This window comes from Myotis nattereri, assembly GCF_964212035.1.
Source record: "Myotis nattereri genome assembly, chromosome: 18".
NCBI lineage: Eukaryota > Metazoa > Chordata > Mammalia > Chiroptera > Vespertilionidae > Myotis > Myotis nattereri.
The window spans coordinates 23,104,769-23,129,899 of record NC_138093.1 but is presented as its reverse complement, the minus strand read 5'-3'; the positions used below and the strand labels follow the sequence as shown (position 1 = coordinate 23,129,899).

The 25,131-nt window shown below is 36.5% G+C and overlaps 1 protein-coding gene across 1 annotated transcript in view; it reads right to left on the bottom strand.

Annotated features, from left to right (window-relative positions):
* Positions 1-25,131, bottom strand: part of XPR1 (xenotropic and polytropic retrovirus receptor 1) — a 102,046-nt gene that overhangs the window by 16,540 nt on the left and 60,375 nt on the right. Inside the window, exons 4-11 of the mRNA XM_081111800.1 lie at positions 22,939-23,162; positions 19,464-19,613; positions 19,042-19,125; positions 17,757-17,838; positions 11,331-11,521; positions 10,961-11,140; positions 7,164-7,335; positions 5,821-6,015 (exon numbers count right to left, since the gene is read on the bottom strand). Coding sequence (XP_080967926.1) covers positions 5,821-6,015; positions 7,164-7,335; positions 10,961-11,140; positions 11,331-11,521; positions 17,757-17,838; positions 19,042-19,125; positions 19,464-19,613; positions 22,939-23,162 — 1,278 coding nt within the window. The remainder of the gene's footprint in view (positions 1-5,820; positions 6,016-7,163; positions 7,336-10,960; positions 11,141-11,330; positions 11,522-17,756; positions 17,839-19,041; positions 19,126-19,463; positions 19,614-22,938; positions 23,163-25,131) is intronic.

Here is a 25,131-nt window from a genome sequence, read left to right as displayed (position 1 = left end):
ACCCAAACCTTTCTATTTTGGTAATAGCTTATTTGAAATTAAATAAGAAAACAAACACCATTTTCAAAGCCCAAAGATATATAGGTAAGCTGAGTTATGAATGAGCTTGACATCCAACAAATCTTAGTTCTAGTCTTATTGCCCAACTAATCAAACCACTAAATTATGAAAATAATATGGCTCTCTGAAAATTAATGGATATAGATACTTCCCTAATCTTCAGGTGATCTTAGTTAATACATATGGTCATATGTATTACCCCTTCTCAGGTGATCATTATATTTATTGTCAGGGCAGGCGAGACAGACATTAAAAATTTGAGATACTTTCAATAATAAGCCAAAAATAAAAACATTTACCCAAATGATTTGTATGTCTTTTAAAAAATTAATAGAATAAAAGTTTCCCTAGAGAATATTTTTTAAATGAGTGTTTCTATTTTATGTATAATAAGACTAAAATTTGGAAATTCAGGCATAGTGGCCCATTATTCAAGGTAGAAATAGAGTAACCGACTGGCCATACCCAGAGAGGAAGCACTTCAGGACTATGTGTGCTCACTCAAACAATGAAACGACTATTTGCACTGAAGGCACTGAACTACTGCTGAGGAATCCTTATTAGGGAGCACAGCACCCCTTCCAGAATATTAAACATGAAGGGATCTAGAAGGGACCTGGGCACTAGGAAACAACAAGCAAACATAAATGAACTCAGCAAAGACTGTTTTCCCGAAGTATTTGTAAAAGTGTAATTGCAAATGCTTGTTAGCTTACTCTTCCAATAAAATTTAAAGTAAAATATGAAGCATTTTTAAAAGAAGCTTTTTCTTCTTTATATTTGGAGAACAACAAAGAGTAAATTACACTATGAATGTATGAATACTTTAGAATATTAGACACTGTAAATGAAAAACAGAAACTCTAATGAAGCACTCTCTCCCCATCAACGGGGTAGAAATGACAACACAATGGCCTTTTCTATTATTGTACCTCCCACAGGCTTTTCCTTGCCAAAGCAAAAAAACCTCAAGGACACACAAAAACCATTTAAAACACTCTTCCAATCCCAAATCCAACAAAAACTTGTAGGAGTTGGCATCAAATTTAGGCTTGTAATAAAATGTGAATTCTTAAAATATGGAGATTGGCTGCTAACTAAATCTTTGCTTGGCTAAACCTTTGCTTCTAAAATCAACGATGGAAAAGAAAATATACTGAAATGTTTAAAATGTGTTTCCTTCTCACTGCAACAAGTGAGGGCTACCTGCAATATTATCATACACAGACTCCCTAAAATGGGCCTAAACCACCTTCCTCACGTTTTAAAAAATTATTCTAGGTACAGAGTTCATTTTTGTGCCTCTGCTTTTACAAATTATGCAGATAAACTAAGACATATCTTTTTTGCTGCTGTTGTCCATCTTCACCTGAGGATATTTTCCTATTGATTTTTAGAGATAGTGGAAGGGAGGAGGATAAATAGAGAGAAAGAAAAACATCAATGTGAGAGAGACACATCGATTGGTTGCTTCCACATGTGCCCCGACTGGGGCTGGGGATCGACCTACAATTTTACATGACCTTGACCGGAATCAAACCCACGACCTATCCTCTGAGCCAAAATGGCTAGGGCAAACTAAGACATGTCTTTGAAAAATATCTTAAAAATTCCCTGATGCTGTTACTATGGTACCTCCTGTGGGCTAGTTCTCTGAAAAGACTCAGAGTTTGAACAAGGTTACTTCACCATCTTCTATCCATCCCCCATCATAAAACATATCCTTTGCAATAACAGCGCATACACAATAGAAAAAGATCTACCTCATTAACCATTCAGATTCTATTCTTTTGGCCCAATAATTATTTCCAAAATTTGTTTTCTCCTGCATTTTCTCTTAGAATACAGAAATCAAATGCTACTTTTGATCATCACTCAATGTTAAATTTTCTGTCATTGGTCCCTCTGAGTTGTCTTTTCAAATTTTCCCCCTCTGTTTTAGGCTTTTTTTTTGGGGGGGGGGGGGGGCGGGGGGAGGAGTGATATAAATATTTAATATGTAGCAACTACAAAAAGTGTTTTTCTTTAAATTTAGGGATATGATTAAGATGTATAACCAATGGCCTGTCTAAAAAATGCTTGTGTTTTAAAAAAATTTGACTGGGGCATGTGAATCAAGTTCAGTGAGTAAACATGTGTTACTTGTACAAAAAGCCAAATACATTCCTAATTGATACTTGCCCCATACAAGCCCCCCACCCAAGGTGATCATAAGGGTTTCTTTTAGAAAGACTTGACACACATATGCCAGCTTTATACAGCAAAGATAACTGTATTTCATTTAATGATAAATTTCAATTATGTAGCAAATTAGAGTATATAAAGTGATTTCAAGTGAATTACCACCTTATTTAATCCTTACAGGGGAGGCTAGGGGACTGTCAAGGGCGGGGGGAAAAAAAGGACATATATGTAATACCCTTTGTAATACTTTAAGCAATAATAATAAAAAAAAAATCCTTACAAATGGTTAAGTATGCCAAATAGACATTATTATTTATACTTTAAAGGTGTGGTTTTGTCTGGGGAGAGAAAAAAACAAACAGCCTTAGGCCAAAGATGAACAGAAATACTTCCAGCACTCACAAATTACATGGCCTTGGGCAAAACACATAATGGAATAACTGGAATTCTCCTTAATTCAATATAAACAATAGGATATAGGTTAACCTCTGGGAAGTCGGCTCTGTACTTCCCATCCTGAAGCCTAAAGGCTGGGTTAGAGATTTGTGCTGTATTGTAGGCTGTTCAATTACCTTGCTTATCTCTTTACCCTTTATTTTAATGCTTTTAAAAAATTGTTATCAGGGTAAAAAATACATAAGCATAAAATTTACCATCTTAACCATTTCTAAGGTGTGCAGTTCAGAAGTTTTACGTAAAATCACATTGTCGTGCAACCAATTTATCCTTTCACTTGATTATTTCTCCTACTAGATTATAAATTCTTAAGGGCAAGAATTTGTTTTGTTTGTAGCTCTATTTTTAGTGCCTAGCACAACCTGACTCATAGCATATTCTCAATAATATTAAATGGTGCTTGCTCAACCTCTCTCTCTATGCACCACCTACCCACCCAACTTAGAACTGAGAAGTGAGATGTTTACCCAGGAGTATATCTAAATATGCTCATTTTAAGTCAGAACTTTTTCTGATAGGGCCAACTGGTTTTCTAATTAGGGTAGTAGTATATGGCAGATATTCTCCATAAATTGGATGAGTAGTACCTGCAATTCCAAGGCTTGTTTTCAAAAATACATTTAAAAGTAATTAATCAAAAAATGCTGCATTGACAAACATTACTGAAATTAATAATATTTTTATTTTCCTAATTGATCTTGAGTATGTCTGGCTAACCAGGGAGCCTCTAAAATTAAATATCATATGATTGATCCTACTCAAACTTTCTAGTATACTGTCCAGAAACAGAAAGTTAATGACTCTAGTGATTAGTTAGCAAATCTTTTTTTATTCAGTTTATGTTCAATTCCTTACTTTATTCAGTTTATTTTCAACAAAAAATCTTTGAGAGATCACTAAAAATAGTTATTGATGATATACTACTATGCAATTTTTTGGTCATAAAACTCAGGATTTGTTAAAAAAAAAAACACTGATATTGTAACAACAAAACTTTCATTCTCATGTGTATACCTATGTTAACAAAGTTTCTCAGAGTTTACCTGTATAAAAACTGAAAAATGCAATAGTAATAAGTAATATAAATTTCTCATATAGAGATTTTGTGTAACAATCATTAAAATTTGTAATACATTTATAATGTTATTTTGATCAACTATAGATAATAATCAGGGCAATGAAAATTATAAAAGAGGAAGAAAAAAGTTTAATTTCTATATACATGTCAGACAAAATTCATTAAAACATAAAAATATATTACATTAAAGTTCAGTGGGAAACATAAAATTTCTAAAAAGAAGTCATGGTAAGTATTATGCTTCTATATTTAAATTACTTGGATACATTTAATAGGAACATTTAGCAGTTTTGTTTTAAAAGTACACTGGAAACTACATTTTTTGGTTATTATTTAAACTTAAGATAAAAAAGTTCAGGTGTAAACTTAAAAATATCCAAGAAGTAATATAGTTTAAATAATTATTATTTAAAATAATAAAATAAAATTATAGTTTAAAAAATTATTTGAAGGGGTACCTGAGCAAAAAAAGACTGAAGACCATAATACTATCCAAACTACTGTTTCTAGCCTTAGGTTTTTAGATTTAGAGTGTTTGCAAATTTAAGGAATTCAGCTTTTCAGTTTCTTAATAAATGGTATCAGGACTATTTTTATCCAGTATGCGAGAAAAGTAAAGGGTTCTTGAGTCATACAGTACTACTTATCAAATTAGTTGCCTGATTTACAAATTCTCTAGTAATAACCTGTAGTAAAAACTAAATCATGATGCATGCCTGAACTGAGTAATAGCATTCCTCATCAAGAGCTAAAATTATAAGAGTTTTGAAAAGGTGTTTCTCTCATTGAGGTACTTAAATTCTCATCTAACAAGAGAGCCTACACAGTAGTAAAGGTTATTGGCTGCATTACCAATAGTACTGTAATCACAGAATCTACTGCAAAAACTGGAAGTATGTTACCCAACTGGTGTGGCTCAGTGGTTGAGTGTTGGCCCATGAACCAGGAGGTCACAGGTTTGATTCCCGGTTAGGGTACATGCCTGGGTTGCAGGCTCAATTTCCAGTAGGGGGCATGCAGGAGGCAGCAGATGGAATCAAAGTTTCTATCTCTCAATCCCTCTCCCTTCCTTTCTCTGAAATCAATAAAAATTTATTTTTAAAAAAACTTTTTTTTAAGTGCAATTATGACATAAAGTGTTCTGGGGCCCAAATTGCAAGCCTTACAAAAAACAAAAAACACCACCCTAATCTTTCATTACCATTAGACACACTTTAGATAAGTAGCAATTCTAAAACACTAAGGCTCCTAAAATACAGTGCCTCAAAAAAAAAAAAAACAATCACTGAAAAAATTTTACAAAAAAAATTTATCCAACTATTTAAAAAGAATGGTAATAGTTTCAATTAGTAACATTTCTTTACCATCAATTGATGAGAGAATGCAGGGTCTAAGGGTGGGCTGATACTTATTTAAATAGACAAAGGAAGAATACATTTTAGTAAAAGGAAGCAAGATCTTTGATAGATTGTTCTTCAAAAAAGGTTAAAAATTCAAAAGCCGTGACTGCATGTGGCTCAGAACTAAAAGCTTTTTTCTCCTCCCAACAGAAGAGCAGTCTCAAGTAATAACTGGTTGCCATGGAGATAGGAAACTAGAGAGATCAGAGAACTCAATTTGCAGTTAAATGGGCTGGAAACACTCCTTACAACTTGGTGAAGGAAAGTGATTAAAAATATACATGATTGCCAGAGGGACTCTTTTCCACCTAGCATTTCCCAACCTCATTAATGAACAAGTCTAAAAAAAACAAATGAAAACCAAAGGTGTTCATATAGACTGAACCCATTAAACATAATTCAGGATTTCAAATGTTACCACAAATCCTTCTATTCCAGATGACTTTGATTCTTTTTAATGGTACTTGTTAGTAAATATTGGAATGAGACTAAAATTATGTTCAAGAACAAATTCGTACAGCTGAGGGGACTAGAACTTCAGTGTAAAAAACACGACAACTGGAAAAGCATGCAGAGGAAGGAACAGATCCAAGCAGTGAAAATAAGGGTGTTAAAATCTCCTCCGAGTCAGTCACAGAATACCTTTGTGAGTGCTGTAAAGGGCCGCAAATGTCACCATGAAGAAAGTGGTCGAGTACTTCCCCGCGTTAACTAAATGAGGAAAGGCCCTCTTTGTGTCTCGGTAGCGGCGTAGGCACTGGATGAAGCGAAGCCAAGCAGGAATGCACTGAACAATGGCCCGAACACCATATGTATATTTGTGGCAAATTTCTAGGTCTGTGAAGATTTCAAAGAACAAAAGATTACAATAAAAGAAATAACTTGTTCACATCATTTCGTCATATGCTATAACCACTAGCAAGTCCATGAAAGCAAAGAGCCTGGGTTTCAGAATCACTTTCTTCTTTGCAACTATTTTAGTATCAAACTTTTTAGTGGTAAGGAAGCCTAGGAGAGAAGGTAAAATACTTAGGAAGGACCTAGTGGGAAAACCCACCCTCACCGGTTTCTGACTATCTCTTCTGGAATCACTTTCTTTGGAGTGTGGTAAAACCATAATAAAATTAGAAGTTGAGTATATTAGTCAAAGAGAAAAAAAATTAGCTCTGTCTCAAACACCTGGAAAACGTACAAATATCACTGATGACTCCAGTCAATTTCATGACCTCCAAACCATTATAATATATCTACTATAGGTTATTCATGCACCTGTACTCTTTTTTTTTTTTTTTAAACTAAGAGCAAAGTTTGTATTAGTAAATGAGAAGGAATTGATAAATTAATTTTTCTTCAAATTCTGGGGATGTGATCAACCTACAATACAGTTGTCATCTACTGGCAATCAATGAAAATGTGTTGGCACTGGCTTCATTAATTTTTGTTAGTCAGATGGTACATAAGCTATCTAAATTTGGTGTTTGTTATTAAGGCAAAATTCCTTAATAACTTGAACTCATGGTATAAACTAAGAGTGGGAAAAAGCGCCAGAAGAAAAACAAGATTCCCAGTAAGATAAAAAAAAAAAAAAATAGACTAATGACTATCTCAAAGCACTTGATCCAATTCTAAATAATAATTTTTTTTGATCATTAAAAAAAGCAATACCATGATGGCAATTGTTGGCACTAAAGCATTTGTGATATAAGTACCAATGTACTGGGACTTTTTTTTTTTTTAAGTTTTAGAATTCTTTAAGTGTAAGTTGTAAATCTCTTGGCAAATGAATGGCTAAAATCATAACATAATTTAAGAGCCAAAGTATATCAGATAAAGAGATTGCTAAAAAAGTGCCAAGTACATTTAATTAAGTTTGTAACATTATTGGATGAGTTTTCATGATGATCTTAAATGTCTTAGTTATCATTCCCAATATTTTTTGGTGTACTTTGGCAGTTCAGTAGTGTGGATGTGCATTCATACTCTACCTTTTGAATTATTTGGCAACAGGCCCCCACTTTCATCCCATTTGAGCTCAAAACTGTAGAAGCAGATCATATATTCCAGGTCCATTAGTATCACTGACAGGCTGTTCAGCTGATCGGCCAGCCAGAAATCAGCAAAGCCTACCTTATGGAAGGGGGCTGTAAATACTCGAAACTGGGAGAAAGGGAGAAAAAAAAAATGAAACAGAGAAATAAGAAAATTCATATTAAATTTCTCTAATTCATGTGTGACCACCCAACGTGATTACTTTAGCTCAGTGGTTCTCAACCTGTGGGTCACGACCCCTTTAGGGGTCAAACGACCCTTTCACAGGGGTCGCCTAAGACCATTGGAAAACACATATATAATTACATATTGTTTTTGTGATTAATCAGTATGCTTTAATTATGTTCAAGTAACAATGAAAATACATCCTGCATATCAGATATTTACATTACGATTCATAACAGTAGCAAAATTACAGTTATGAAGTAGCAACAAAAATAATTTTATGGTTGGGGGTCACCACAACATGAGGAACTGTATTAAAGGGTCGTGGCATTAGGAAGGTTGAGAACCACTGCTTTAGCTGATAAAATGGAAACCAATGAACCAATCATAAACACAGGGACCTGGCACAGTGGCAAGGTTGAGAATTAGAAGTGAAGGGAATGAGTTGAATGTATAACAAAGAAAGGAAATAAAGCTGGGAGGGCAAGAATAACTACAGTTAGAAAATAGAGAGCAGAGAGGTGTGAAGAGTTGAAATCGAAAGCAGAGAGTGGCAGAAGGTAGAAGCACTGATAGAATGTCTAACATTAGGCTCTAAGGTAAATTTTGTAGGAAATCCATGTGTTATGATTATTTCTGGAATATTCTCCCATCTTAGCTGGGATGGAACTTTGCTAAATGAACACGAAGCTCTCCTTTGCCTATGAAGTATCGATAGAAAGGGAAAGATGGTGCAACTCATTGTTTGAAGCATGCCTTCTTCTCTAACCAAAGTCACTTTCATTTCACTAATGTCATGGTCTTTAAAAAGAGCTATATCCGAGAAATATAACTAGGGTGGAAACATTCTTGTAAATCTGCTAGAAATAAGTCTAAGGGTAAGTTTTCTCAGATTTGAATTTAAGTAAGTTGACAGGTCAATTAATATTAAAACTATCTATAAAAATTTTCTTGGTAACAATTATTACTACAAATATAACAAATCACAATGCTTCCTTCTGTATTTTAATGCTTCTGATAGTACATTTTATTCTATTATTTCTTCTTATTATATTACCATTGCCAACCTATTCTATCAACAAGTCCTCATTTATTAGTACATAGCAGATGTATAGATAAATGACTACTCAATGGGGAATCATTCTGCTAATAAGAGTAACTTGTCATGCATGAATCACAGCTTACTATTTAAACAAACAATGATGCACTAGGGGAAATGCTCACTTAACACAATGTACACAACTATATTACTTTGTTATTGCAATGAGACAGTCATATTAATACCTGAGTTTTCTGAGTCTTTCAAACTTCATTTCAAAATAATTATATAGAGATTTCACAATAATTGAAGCAGGGAATAATAGATGTTTATAATCTCAAAGTTATATCCTTGTAACCAGAAGAATACTACATTTTTTAATGCAAGTAACAGTTATAAAACTCCACAAAATCTAGTAATAAAATGACAATCTCAAAATAAGAAAGGTAATCCTAATAATAAAAGCTAATATGCAAATAAACCGAACGGCAGAACTACCAGTCGCTATGATGCACACTGACCACCAGGGGGCAGATGCTCAATACAGGAGCTGCCCCCTGGTGGTGAGTTCCCACAGGGAGTGTTCTGCTTAGCCAGAAGCAGGGCTCACAGCTGGTGAGTGCAGCAGCAGTGGCAGGAGTCTCTCCCACCTCCACAGAAGTCAGACATTCCCCGAGGGCTCCCGGACTGCAAGAAAGTACAGGCCAGGCTCAGGGACTTGCCCCTACCCCCAACTCCCCCCTCCCCCCCCCCCACCCCGTGTGCGTGAATTTCATGCACCAGGCCTCTAGTCTAATAATATTGTACTAACTGGAAATTATTTTAGTATAGATTTTAAGAGGGAGAAAAATGGCTCACATTTTTCCCGTTTATTGTTGAAAGTATTACAGATATCCCCCTTTGTTTGTTTGTTTTCCCCACAGACCCCCTCCGCCACACACCCTCAAATATTTAGCTTTTAAAAATATTCTAGATCAGTGGTCTGTGGACTACTGGTAGTCCATGAAGTCTGAAAGGTTGGCAACCACTAGTTTAAGGAAACCTTTGGAGTAGTGGTCGTCAACCGGTGGTTCGTGGACCACTGCTGGTCTGTGAGGCCCGAAAGGTTGGTGACCACTGTTCTAGATGATGATAAAACCTATTAATGGTAACGGCATACTTATAACTTATCAAAATACTCTTACAAATCTAAGTTCCATACTCAGAATTCAAACCCCAAATTAAGCCTAATGGTACTTAAAGAAAATTATTTGCTCTTTTATTTACATTTAATAAAATTGGAGAAAAAGAGGGAGGTTCTCAATTTGTGATAAAAATTCAATTCTAGTGGGAAAAAAAAATAAGAAATACAAATAAAAAACAATCAGATCCAGGTGCCTCCTCCAAAAAAAAAAAATCAACTAATTTTGGGAGGAAAAATCAAGGAGATCTAGCCATTTTCTTTTCCTGATTGCTATTAATACTCATCTATATTCAAACATAGGTTGCTTTCTATTTGTTGAATGCTTATTATACTTTTTAAATAGGAAGGCCATACTTTATATCTTTAGATTTAAAAAATTTAGTTAATGCTATATGTGGGAAAGTTTATTGCTAAGAATAAAAACAAAAAAATCTAACCCTACGGGGCATACAAAAAGGGAATACACACAAAAAGTACAGTTTTCAAGCAAGTATAGTTTATCAAGTGAAAAAAAAAGTGAGGCAATAATTATGGGACTTCTGAAAGTATGTATAGAGAATGGTCAATTTAATTATTAATCTTTATTCTTCTGTTAGTTGTAATTCATAATTTAAGAAATAATTATATGAAAGCATCCCCAATTGATTTTCAGTATAGAGCTGGTTTAATTTAGGAGTAAGCATAAGTACCTTCCCAGAGCTAACTTTACACTATCACCAAAAAAATATAGCTACCATTTCTGCATATCCTAATACTATATTCTATATCCTAATACTGAGACTACATGATTTTGCAATCATTAAGAAATACATAAAGTGGAAGAAGAAATGAAATTTATTTCAACAAAAATTAAAGTCAGCTTCTCAAATTAAACTTGGTGACCTGGCAAGATATTTCTATTGCTTTCAGAGAACCAATCTTTCATAAACTAAAAACGGTAGACTACTTACATCAATTTAACAGGAAAATAACAATTTTATCACTTTTTAAGAAAAGGAAATTTATAGCATTCTACATATTACCAGAGCTGATTAAATAATGAAGTAACTAAATTAATCATGAATTATTAATTAGCAAAATCATTTCAATATCTGGACACTTCATATTCCATTTTCAGAGGGAAAAATGCACTTGTGCTTTTGCCAAGAGGCTGCACTGTATATCATCAGGTGTACCAGTCATATTGCATTCTTTGACTCTGGAGCTGGGGTGCCACTCGCACAGATTACAATGTGAACCGTGCTTACGGAGCTGTGCAATAAAGCAGCCTGGGTTTCATCCTGGAGGAAGCCAATGACAAATACAGTATACTTCTCTAAAAATGATACACAAATTTTTGGACTTACCAGGAGTTTAAGCAGCCAAAACCGGGATTTATAGTAGAAAGTTTTGGTGGGGTTGATAAGAAAGAAAAACATAAATCCATAAAGGGCAAGTGGGTATACATATGTGGGGATGACACTAATCGGAGCAAAGAAGCATGCCAGAAGGCTCAGGCACCACAATATCCCAAGGAATCCAGCAATCTGATAAAGAATGGAAGAGACAAAAATTTTATTTTTGTCATTACTCAGAATCTCTTAAATAAAAGAAATGGAAGAAAAATGTTATTACGTCAGTAGTCCTCTTTAAGAAGGTGGATTTCAGTGCCCACTAAACCAACTATATAGCTAATGCAAATTATATTTGTAGGACTTTATATCTTGCTTTGATTACCTCAAAGAGATGCTGATGAGACAAATTGCTTCTTGGATTAAGTTCAAAGATGAGCACATGATTTACTCCAGCCTGTCTCCAACCGTATGTGTTGATGCCCAGTAGGAAAAGGAATTCAATCAGAAGAAAGCCACCCCGATAGATTCTTATCAAGGGCCATATACTTCTATCTGCTTCAAGTTTAAATATAGCTGAAAGAATACAAGTTAATTAGTTAGTTAGAATATTCATAACGTCTCCTTTATTGTCTTTTTTCTTAATTCTCAATGATATTGCCCTGGCATAGAAATTTTTATTAATAAACATAAATCTAGATTATCTCAAGAGCCTGTAAATTTGCTTCTAGGTTCTTTCTCATCTTCATTTCACTCTGCAAAATCCCACCAGAATAATTTTCCTAAAATTTGACTACTAGCATGTTAGTTCACCATCCCATTAGTTTGTTAAATTACAGAGAACCAAGGTAAAATAGTTTAGAACTATTTAACATCAGTTCTGTCAGCTGGAGACTTCTGACATGACACAACTTCTTTGGTTTGGTTTTGTCCATCATTAAAGTGGATATGTAATACCTACCTCACTGAATTGCTGTGAAAATTAAAGGAAATAGTACACAGGATGGTAATGTGAAAATTTAAGTGATATAAATGACAGCAGTTAATACTTACAGAATGATTATAATGTGCTAAGGACTGTTCCCAGTATCTTTACATATAATAACTCATCTAATCCTCAATGGCTCTGTGAGTTAAAAACTATTATTGCTATTTGATTGATGAGAAAACTAGAGTAGTGACAGGTTAGGTAATTTTCTAAGGGTTAATAATCTAATATAAGGCAGAGTCAGGATTTTAACTCAGTTTTGCTTCAAAGCCCACACTCTTAACCACTACATTCTATTGTCCATATAAATGTTCGGTATCACTATTATTCTATAGCTCTCTAATAACATTCAAATACTTTAGCCTCCCAATTCAAGTTCTCCACAATCTGATCTCCAATTCATTTTTCCCAAAACTTATCTCATAGTACCCCTAAACATTTTAATTCTTATCATTTTATTATCCTTTTAACAAGTTCATGTTTCACATTCGCTTATGTTGCTCCGTATACATAAAATGACCTTGCTCTTTCCAAAAATTCAAATTCTACTTAAGAGCCAGATCCTCATTTGTTCAGAAATTCACTGAACGAATGTTTCATTTTGAGCCTACTATGTGCCAAACATTTCAATTTGGCTAATAATTTCTCAATTTTTCCAAATAACTATAAAATGTACTAGTAGTACCATACATTTAATATTTAATTATATACTACCTTATACACTTAATATAAATCATTTATTATTTAACTTTGTATTCTCTATAGTACATAGCACATGTGATAATTTAAAAATACAGAGTGAATAAAGCTTTGCTTTGGAGTCAAATACAATAAACCAGATTTCAAACCCTAGCTACACTAGGGCAAATAATTTAATTTTTCTAAATCTCAGTTTCCTTGTCAATGGGGATAATATCTATTCTTAAAAGTTTAAGATGATTATTTGTGAACAACATATATTAAATGACTAAAAAGAAGTTTGGCCAATTTTGAGTATTCAGTATACATCAGTTTCTTTTTCCTTTTACTTGAGAAAACTTCATTTTTTCCTTAGTTTGACAAATATTTATTAGGTGTTTTATAGCACCTCCTTCAATGCCCAATCTAAGAGCTGGGGATTCAGTAATGAACAACAGACAAAACACCTGTCTCCAGAAACTTCTATTCTGTATAATATCAGATAGTGATTTTTTTTTTTGAAAAAAAAAAAAAAAAAGTAGGGTAAGGAGATAAAGGGTGATGTTAGGTGATATTTTAGGTAGGGTGGTCAAGAAAACCTCTCAGGATGTGACATTTGTAGGCCATTTGCATTTCCTTAAGGAAACAGGGAATGAATAATGTGAATATCTGAAGAGATAGAGCTCCAAGCGAAAGGAAAGTAAGAGTCCTACAACAGGTGTGAGCCTGGCATGCTCCAGGAACAGGAAGAAGGCTGAGGCCACTATGATTGGAATAAATGAAAGTTAAAGTGGTAAAAAGATAGCCAGGGGAAGATCAGGTCGGACTTTGAAGTACTTTGTCAAGATTTAAGCTTTCACTCTGATGTATGAAGTCAATGAATTTTACACATAAGTGACATGACCAGATTAATAATTTCAATGGGCTACTCTAACTGTTATGTGAAAAATAGACTGCAAAGAAACAAGTATGTTGTTACCATATCAAATTAAGGTTATTAGGAATCTACTAGAGGCCCGGTGCACAAAAATTTGTGCACTCGGGGGAAAGGGGGTCCCTCAGCCCGGCCTGTGCCCTCTTGCAGTCTGGGACCCCGCAGGAGATAACGACCTGCTGGCTTAGGCCTGCTCCCGGGTGGCAGAGGGCAGGCCCAATCCCTAGGTGCAGCCCCTGGTCGGGCTCAGAGCAGGGCCGATTGGGGAGTTGGGGTTCTGCCCCCTGTCATACACAGAGCAGGGCGATTGGGAGGTTGTGATGCCACCCTCAGTCACGCTCAGGGTAGGGCCAATTGGGGGGTTGGGGCACCATCCCGTCACACTCAAGGCAGGGTGGATTGGGAGGTTGCGGCGACACCCCCTGTCATGCACAGAGCAGGGCCAATCAGGGGGTTGGGGCATTTCCCCGTCACTCACAGAGCAGGGGCCATCAGGGGGGTTGGGGCTCTGTACCCTGTCACGCACAGAGCAGGGCCAATCAGGGGTTTGGGGCGCAGCCCCCTGTCACGCACAGAGCAGGGCCCATCAGGGTGTTGGGGCACCGCCCTCTATCACCCACAGAGCAGGGCCGATCAGGGGGTTGGGGCGCCGCCACTCTTACACTCAGGGCAGGGCCGATGGGGAGGTTATGGCTCTACCCCATCACACACAGAGCAGGGCCCGTGGGGTGGGGGGGTCGGGGCGCCGCACCCTGTCACACACAGAGCAGGGCCGATCAGGGTGTTTGGGCGCTGCCCCGTCACGCTGATCCCGGTGCCGGGAGGCCTCGCGGCTCCGCTGATCCTGGTGCTGGGAGGCATATTACCCTTTTACTATATAGGATAGAGGCCTGGTGCATGGGTGGGTGCCAGCTGGTTTGCCCTGAAGGGTGTCCTGGATCAGGGTGGAGGTCCCCACTGGGGTGCCTGGCCAGCCTGGGTGAGGGGATGATGGCTGTTTGCAGCTGGTCGCACACCCTTCAGGGTGGGGGTCCCCACTGGGGTGCCTGGCCAGTCTGGGTGAGGAGCTGAGGGCTGTTTTCAGGCTGGGGTGACTGAAGCTCCCAACCGCTCCTTTTTTTTTTTTTTTTTTTTTTTATTCTGGGCCAGCTTTAGCTTTGAGGCTTGGCTCCAGCTCTCAGGCCTCCACTGCTGAAAGTAGGTTTCTGGCCTTTGCTTACAATGTTGCGATCCTGTTGGCTGAAGCCCGGTAGGTTTCTGGGGTTTTGTTTAGCTTCTATGTTTGTTACATAGTTGCTTGCAGCTCAGAGGCCTGCAGCGACAGGCGGGGAACGTTGGAGTCCTCCGTCACTGAAGCAAGCAAGCCTCATGTTAGTTTCAAGCTGCCTGGCTGCCGGCCGCCATCTTGGCTGACAGTTATTTTGCATATTGCCCTGATTAGCCAATGGGAAGGGTAGCGGTTGTACGCCAATTACCATGTTTCTCTTTTATTAGATAGGATAAGAGAAGTTAAAAAAAACCTAAACAGGTAATTTTTCATCTTCATGAAAGTAAAAATACATAAATTTCAGACAAATTATTACATAATCAGGTCACGTCCCTTTGAGAAACTACAGAAATTATGCACACAGTTTTTTGATGTAAAGGTTTGAAAAAAGAATCGTGCTTGTACATGCATTACTATTGTTGTGTTTCTCTTTCAACACTGTTATCTTTTAAGCACCTGCTGGGAGATAAATAAGGATAGACAGCTGGCTTTAACTATATTTACCCTGCCTCTCCCCATACAAACACAAAGATCAAACAAACAAGGGCTCTGAGGTGAGAGAACATAATACTCAACACTAAATGCATAAACCACACAGTAAAAACAACTCCGAGTATCTCACAAAAACTTAATCTATATTTACGAAAGAAAAAAAAAAACCCTCAACTTGTCCCTGAATTTTAAAAAACTTCTTTTCAATTCATTCACATAAAATGAATAAAGACATTTACTTATTCTTATGTCTTATTTAATGATGATGATAATACCATGTACAACTTGGGAATAAAAAATTCCACAAACAAATGACTAAGGTTTACCCTATAGAAAAAACAACTCCCAGCACACACACCATGTATACTGATGTAGTGCTTCGCATCCAAAAACATGTTTTACTCACATTTCTTAGCTGAATTCTATGAACTGACCTCAAGCTATATTTTCATTCTTATCACCTAATAATACTCTTCTTTACCCTAGCTGAATATATCACTTCTCTCCTTCATTATTCACTCCCTCCTCCTACACCCCATCCTCTACCCTGGCCAACTAAAATTAAAATCTCTGCTTATTTTTCTCCTCTTGAAATGTCTCCCATTCCATCAATGTCCAGTATAAATTTCATTTCTAAATGAAAGAATGTATGTATGCTTATATATCATTTAATTTCATCTTGGTCCTTTCTCTTCCATCTATTCAAACTTCCACCAACATTTTTTTAATACTGCCCCTACTATATCCCAGGCAGTGTTCTAGGTGCTGGAGATACAATGGTGAACAGGAGAAATAAATGGCCAAGCATCAAGGAACTTACATTCCAGTGGGAAAACAGATATCAAGAAACATAAATATGAAATATTACGCCATGTACTTACAAGTGCTCTGAAGAAAACTAATGTAGGCTAAAGGGACAGAACAAGCTATTTTAGAGGTGATCAGGAAAGGCCTTCCTGGGGGAGGTGGCATTTGAATAGAGAGCATATGAATGAAGTGAAGATATAAGCATAGACAATTCGGGGAAGAGCCTTTTAGGCAATTGCAAGGGCCTGTAGATGGGAATGAGCTCAGAGTGTTCAAAGAATAGTGACAACACAAGAGTGACTGAAAACAGAGTGAAACTGGATGTGGGAAGGATGACAGGATGTAAAGCCAGAAAGGCCCAGAGGGGCGAGATCCTGTAGGGTTTTAGAGACCATAATATGAAATTTCAATTATGTTGTGAGAAGCCATTACTGGGTTTCTAAGAGGAGACTGATATGATCTAACTTATTATTTTTAAAAAGACCATGGTGGCCACAAGGAGGCAAAAGTGGCTGAAGGGAGACAAGTTTAGAAGGCCACTGCAATATATTAAGGATGGCACTGGTAGAGGTGGTCAGATTCAGAATATATTTTGAATACAGAGCAATACAGAGACATGACGAGGGAAAAGAAAGGCTAACGGTTTTTGGCCTGAGAAACTGATGAAAGGTATTGATATACAGAAGAGAAAGTATATTTGAGGGTAAAAAGAAATCTGTCCATGTAATTTTGAGATGCCTATTTGGCATCCAAGTAACCAATGAGATAGCGTTCAGAGAAAAGAGTATATCTACTTGGGAGTCACTAGTATATAAATGATATTTATGCCCACAGGTTCGAATAAGATTGCCTTATTCAAATACATGTAGACAGAGAAAGAGATTTGAGGATTGAGCCCAGTAGTATTTCCCAACATTCAGATGTCACAAGGAAAAAGAAAAAAAACAGCTAGCAAAGGAGACTGGGGAAGAACTGCCAGCTAAGTATAATAGAAAAACCAGTAGAGTATGGTTTCTCAGCAAAATCAATTGAAGAAAAAGTTTTAAGAAGGAGTGACTGACAATGTCAAGTGCTTCTGTTGGGAGGTTTAGTAAGATTGTGCCTCTGTTGCTGTTATATCATTTCTTGATGTTGGGAGTGCACTTGCTTCTAGCAATTCCTTCTACTTCTTTCTAAGTTTTAACTTCTATAGAATAGGAAATTATACAACCATGCTTCTTAAAATTCTATGTAAAGTAATTGTAAATAGATTCTGGAAAAAATGTGAAAGTGTCCAAAAAGCAAAGTAAATAAATCAGTACATAATTTGTGATATCTTATTTATTCTCATCTGTGATCAAGGTAGCTGAGGTTCTTGATGACTGAACACTGAAAAAGTGTGAAGAAATTGTACATAAACACTAAAAAATAATGGAGAATAAGAAGTCATCAACTAATAATCTTTTAAAGGATAATATAACAAAGGGAAAAACAAACCAAAACAAATGACTTTCCCCACCCCCACTTATTTATAAAAACAAGAAATTTAGCCTTAACAGATTTCTCTTTCAGTAGCTTTAGTAGTTTGGTAGTAGCTTTGACAGAAGAACAGAATATGACATATGTACTTGTAAAAATAATTTACTTCAATATTTAAACTACTTACCGGCAAGCACAAGGGTAACATTCAGTACAATGAATATTCCACAAAATAAGCCAACTCTAAAAGTAGTCCATGCTGGTGCAGGCTGTGGACAGAAAAACAGAATTTGGGGTATAGGACAAAATATTAAGTACATTTAGTATATGCTGTCATTAATCAATAACATGAACCTCAAAGTTCTATCAGGAAAATAAAAATATTTTATGATTTGATTTTTAGGAATCTGAACCAGAGACTCATCCCTCATCATTCTATAATACCAGTACAGAGATGCCAATTATTTGAATTCTCTTACAGAGAATTTTAGGCATCAAATTATATATACTCTGATTTTCTTACAGAAGAGATTTAGTGTAATTTAGAAGTCTTGAACATCTTTTTGTCATACTTACACCGAAATATTTCATATTTTAATTATAAATAGCATTATTTTTAAAATTTGAATTTCCAATTGTACATGATGGTATGCAGAAATAGAATTGATAGTTATATATTGATCTTGGATTCAGCAACTTCGCTAAACTCACTTACTAGTTCTAGTAGTTAATCTATCTATATTCATTAGATTTTGAGGTCATCATGTCATGAGCAATAAAAATACCCCATCAGTTTTACTTCTTTCTTTCTAATCTGAATGACTTATTTTTCTTATGTGACTGTACTGGCTATAAGCTCCAGTACAATGTTGAAGAGAAGTAAGTATCTTATTTTGTTCTTAGTTAGGAAGAAAGCATTCAGTGTTTTATCATTAAGTATGATATTAGTTGTAGGTTTTTCATAAATGTCTTTTATTAGAATGAAATAAGAAAGCTCTGTCATTGATTTCTATTACATTGTGGTCAGAGAACATACTTGCTATGATTTAAATCCTTTTTAGTTTATTGAGACTTGTTTTATGACACAGAAGATATTTTTTTGCTATAATGAATATAATTTAATAAATGCTTTTTTTAGGTGTAACTATTACATTTTGGCTGAAGTTGTATAGTAGCCCAGCACATCTGACACCCCAATCATCAAATACACATCTCATCTTTTGGTAAGATCACAAAGTTAGCATGTCAATAAAAATAAACAAGAGAAATATAGGATAAGAAGAGGTAGGTGGGAAAACATAATTCATTATGAAGTGTGATCTGCTATCTAATTTTTAAATTAAAAAAAAGTATTAACTACTTAAAAATTTTGAAACATTTTTTAAAGTAATGAAATAGGTATATTTTATCAGCTAAACAGATTGTATTAATTATTCAATTGGCAAAACCAAACAACTGGGAAAAATACTAACCTGAGCAGCTCCCAAAGGGGGAACACGTAAACGCTTCATAGCTTTTTGTCTGTCACCATCTTCAAGTTCATTGGTCACTACAGCCTAGAAAGACACATTATTAAATTTTTTTAATCCTTCCCCCAACAATATGTTTATTGATTTTAGAGAGAGTAAGGGGGGGAAGGAGAGAGACAAGGAGAGAGAAACACTATTGTGAGAGAGAAACATTGATCAGCTGCCTCCTGTTTGAACCCTAACAGGGGATTGAACCTGCAACCAGGCATGTGCCCTGACCAGGAATCGATCAGGTGACCTCTTCGTTCCTGGGCCAATGCTCAACTGCTGAGCCACTTTGACTAGGCAAAAGGAAGAATTATTTCATTAAAAGTAAAACATGTAACATACTGAAAATATTTGGTATATGAGTGAGATTACTGTACCTCAGTTTCAGAGATGAGCTGATTGATTTTCTTGCATGTATAAAATGGGGCCACTTCTACATGAGCTACTCGCCAATCTGCTCCACGAGATGTTTCCAGGATCTTGTCATGCTTTTTAAGGATTTTTCGAAACCCTGTAAAATTCAGATTCTACAGAAAGAAGTGAGAAACACTACTATAATTTCCAGCACCATAAAAGGTGAAAAGAAATAAGCACTATATGTAAACAGAGCTTACCAAGCGAAATGGCAATGTTTTCAGAAAAGCATTTACTGAAAGGATAAGACTCTTCTTTATTTTATTTATTTATTTCAAGATAGTATGTTATCAGTAATAAAAAGAAGCCCTAAATATAAACCCTATTATTTCTATTTCAAGTAAATTAATGGAAGTTCTAAACTCAAAACATTTTTATTTCCATTTTCTTATGAACAATTGTTCTCAAAATAGCTACTTTATATTATTTTGATTCTTTGATTAAAAGAATATTTTCAGAAAATATTTCAGATTTTTCATGCACTGAATACATTTATAAGTTCTCTGCTATTTGAAGGACTGGTATAGGTATGCATTTCTCCACTACTCCTATGCAAGCATGTACAAACCAGCATGGAAAATCAAAAATTACCTATTTCTCTTAACTTTCATTTTGCTTTCATACATTCTCAGTTAAGGGAAGGGAATGCAAAGAAGAATCAGTAGTAATGAAGTGATCACTCTTACAGGGTTTAGCTGATAATGATGGAAGCTGGTATTTTCCCTCCATTTCTACATCAAAATCCTACTTTTCTACATTCTCAAATTCTGTTGTTTGATCAACATGCAAAAAAAGGAGGAAACCATGCGTTTGCAAGGTTCTTTAAACTAGAGGTCTCCAAATTTTCTGAACACATATCTCCATTAGTAAAAAAAAAAAAAAAAAAAAAAATGAACACTCACTCCAAACTAAGTCTTTGCTTGTTTGCTTATAATTTTTTTCTCATACTTTAATGAATCATCTTAAATTTTTCTTGGGGTGCATACACCATGACTTGAAGACTGCATTCCATCAACTTTTCGTTCTCCTGATTCTCAAAATAAATGTCTTCTTATAGAATAAACAACCCTCAAAGAATAGAGGATAAATCAAAACTTTTATAATTTACAATTAGTTTTGTTTTCCGAAGGAGCTTTTTATAATGACCCCAAACAAAAACTTCTAGGAAAGTTAAAAAATTTAACACGGGTATTTCTCTGCAACACACAAGCATAAATAATAAATTATGAGATATAAGAAAGAAAAAATACATTTTTAAAAACCTTCCCCTAAGGATATTTTTATTGGTTTTAGAGAGAGAAGGGAGAAAGAGGGAGAGGGACCATGGATCGTTTCCCTCCTGTACATGCCCTAACAGGAGATTGAACCTGCAACCTTTTTGGAGTATAGGACAATGCTCCAACCAACTGAGCCACCCAGGCAGGGCCATTTTTTTTTTCTTTTTAAAAATAAATTATAAAGCCTATGAATAAATTGCAAGGAAAAGTAATTTCCTATCAGATATATCTTATATAATTATTTTCTATTCCTCTAAAATTATTTCCCAACTGGATGGTTCTTTCAGTGATAAAAAATTAAACCACCAAAGAAGAAAGCAAAATTATAAAAGGGAAAGATAGAAATAAATACATGCACTAACAACTTAGATCACTGCAGATATGAGACTACACTGACTTTTTATATTAAAACTAGAGGCCCCGTGCACAAAATTCATGCACGGGGAGGGAGGGTCCCCTCAGCCCAGCTTGCACCCTCTCCAATCCAGGACCCCTTGGGGGATGTCTGACTGCCGGTTTAGGCCCGATCCTGGAAATCAGGCCTAAACCGGCAGTCAGACATCCCTCTCTCAATCCTGGACTGCTGGCTCCTAACCACTCACCTACCTGCCTGCCTTATCGCCCCTAACTGCCCCACCCCCTGCCAGCCTGATCACCCCTAACCGCCTCTGCCTGCCAGCCTGATCGCCCCTCACTGCCCCCTCCCAAGTTTGATCACCCCTAACTGCCTCTGCCTGCTGGCCTGATTGTCCCCCAACTGCACCCCCCCCACCGGCCTGGTTGAGCCCAACTGCCCCCCGGCCGGCCTGGTCGCCCCACCAGCCTGCTGCTCAGTCGTTTGGTCACCTCTCACCAATCCCCCTGCCGGCCTGGTCACCCCACGCAGCCTGCTGCTTGGTCATTTGGTTGCCCCTCACCAACGCCCCTGCCAGCCTGGTCGCCCCACGCAGCCTGTTCAGTCGTCCATTCAGTTGCGATGGTTGCTTAGGCTTTTATATAGATAGATACCAGTATTTATACCTAGTAATACTTTTATTATATAACCTTTAGTTCTTATCTATAATAAAAGGGTAATATGCTAATTAGACCAGACGTCATTCCTGACGCCCTTCCTGACAAAGCTGGGGCCAGAAGAAGTCAGCCTGGGTCCCAGGTGCCTGCAGGCAGCCGGAGAAGGGAAGCAGCCTGGGTCCCGGGTGCCGGCAGCTGGGGGAAGGAAGGCCTGCTCTTCCACAAATTTTCATGCATTGGGCCTCTAGTATATATATGATCCTAAAATGATCGCTACCACTGATTAGAAGTAATAATCACAAGAATAAAATGAAAAAAGTACAGTGCATAAGATCTCTCTAAAGATGAGGGGGGGAAAGATGAGGGAGATGCTTTGCCTAATTTAAATGTTTATTATTGAATGATCATCTGTTTTTCAGTAAATTCCTTATAGATTTAACTATATAAACAAATCTATAATTACAAATGAATAAATGCCCTGTATTTCCAAAATTTCACATAGATGGTAGCTCGATTTTTCAGATTGGATTTTTAAAATATTAAGTGATATAGTAGCTTAGATGTTCAGTCTGCATACACATTTGCTGTGACAATTTCTTTTTTCACCAGATTAAAAAAAAAAAGTTGTATCGCAGCCTGTGCATAATAAAACTGAAAGGATTCTTACTGGCAAGTTAAAAAGTCAGTATCTTTTATATTGTTAGTGTTAATTGGAAAGTTAACTGTCTAACTGCAGTTATGAAAGCTTTGCTATAGTTTTGCAGGAATATAGAAGCTCTTACATAGCCAGCAGTGGTTGGGTAGACATACGTTGTTTCTGATTTCTACTCATTAGGGCTGGAAATACCTCTAAATATAGGAAGCAGACTATTAGTCCTTGAGTCAAGGGCTACTCCTGAATATTGTACAAAAAGGTTTTAGAAAACTGATCTTCAAAAATAGAAGTCTTATTAACACTACTTTACAACCTCTGGTAACATGGTTTTAGCCAGTAAGAACATCAGAAATCTCAGTAAGCACCTAAAGAATAATGGCATGCTAAAGATTTCCCTTTTTGGAGTGGCCCATTAGTATAGTTCAAGGTAATTCCATTTATTATAATTTCTCAATTATTTAAAAGTTTCATTCTCCAGGGTAACAATCTAAGTACCTGATAGTTCTGCAGCAGGATAAGACTGAGGTAGAACTCGCTGAAGGCCAGTTTAAGGTCTTTAATATTCCTATGTTGCACACGTTCTTCATGGGACAGATGGAAGACTGGCTTTCTGCGCTGTCGCAGCGTAGTAACACCAGTGCTTTCTTTCTGCGCATCCAGTGATGACTGAAGCTCATTCTGAAGTGTAGCAAACCTGCGCTGAGCCTCTGCGAGCTTTTCTATAAGAAATAAAACAGAATTGTCCAATCATCAAGATCAAAATGGTGGTGAAAGTTCTTACTGACTTGTCTGGATTTTTACTAATCATTCTAATTTGTTTCCCTAAAATTTCTAGAGAAAAAGTTACATTTAGAACTGGATAGGAAAAAAATGTTTTGATACAACACCCTCTTTTTATCTACCCTACATTTCCCGTCCTACAAAATCTCAAATGTACCCTTACTTTTGACAAATGAAGATACAGAATTTAAAAAGCCACTAGAGTAAGAATGCAAAACTGTCCAACCACATTGTAATTTGGAAAACAGTTTGGAAGCTCTCAAAAGGTTACACATAGCTACCTTAAGATCCAGCAATTCCACTCCTACATATATACCCAAGAGAACTGAAAACACATGTTAACACAAAAACTTATGCACATACACAAACTAGTATTCATAATAGTAAAAAAGTAGCCCTAGCTGGTTTTGCTCAGTGGTTAGAATGTTCAGCACATGGAGTGAAGGGTCTTGGGTTCAATTCTGGTCAAGGGCACATACCTCAGTTGTAGGCTTGATCCCTGGCCCCAGTCGAGCTGCATGCAAGAGGCAACCAATCAATGTCTCTCTCTCACATCGATGTTTCTTTCTCTCTCTCTCCCCTCCCTTCCAGTCTCTCTAAAAAATATCCTCAGGTGAGGATTAACCAAAAAAAAGAGAAAGAGAGAGAGAGAAATAACCCAAATATCCATTAATTGATGGATAGGCAAATATGGTATACTAGAGGCCCGGTGCACGAATTCATGCACCTGTGGGGTCCCTCGGCCTGGCCTACGGAATCGGGCTGAAACCGGCTCTCCAACATCCCCTGGGGGGTTCCGGATTATGAGAGGGCTCAGGCCAGGCCGAGGGACCCCACTGGTGTATGATCGGGGTCGGGGAGGAACACGGGAGGTTGGCGAGCAAGGGAGGGACCACACAAGGGCTTCAGGGTGTTTCCAGCCCATCTCGTTCAGTCCCAATCAGCCAGACCCCAGCAGCAAACTAACCGACCAGTTGAGGTGTCTGCCCCCTGGAGGTCAGTGCACATCATAGCGAGCAGGTGAGCATATCATTAGCATATTATGCTTTGATTGGTTGAATGGACAACCGGACATTTAGCATATTAGGCTTTTATTATATAGGATATGTACAATGGAATATTATTTAGCAATAAAAAGGAATGAAGTATTGATTTATGCTACAACATGGATGAATCTTGAAGACATCATGGTAAGTGAAAGAAGCCAGACAGAAAATGCCATATTCTTCATTCCATTTATAAGAAATGAATATCTTTCTCTCTCAGGTAAAACAATAGAGATATAAAGTAGATTAGTGGTTGCCAGGATCTGGGGGGAAGGAGCAACAAAGCAGAGAGAAGAAAGAAGGGAAGGAGAAGATAAGCAAAAAGAATAAATGAAGTTGGTTTCACATAGCTTGATTTTAATAGAAAGTGATCAATCACTTTTTTTAACAAAATGAGAAAGCATAATATATTGTGGACAGTATATAAATAATTCTAATTTTTATCAGATGCATTAATAAGAAAGCAAGTCAGGCTGACTGCTTTAAATAACTTTCTCTCTACTCCCATCTTTTAAAAGCTTTTAAGTAGCTGATTCTGCTGTAATGAACTCAAGATTCAAGATATTCATGATGCAGGAAGAAATGGGAATTTTATCCTAATTAATTAAAAGTAGATTTAATCCACATTTTTAACACATATAAAAGCAAAGAACAAAACCTGCCATATGTGGGGTACTAGATACATATAATCATTTGTAAAAGAACATTCAGTATTTCAGTGAAAGAGATTCTTACGTTTCATTATACACTGTTAGTGGTAAAACAATATACAGTATCTCAAATTCAATAAGAATAAAGAAAAGTAAACACATAGCAAGACACTGCATGACAGGATTATAGGAATAACTGTATAATAGGAATA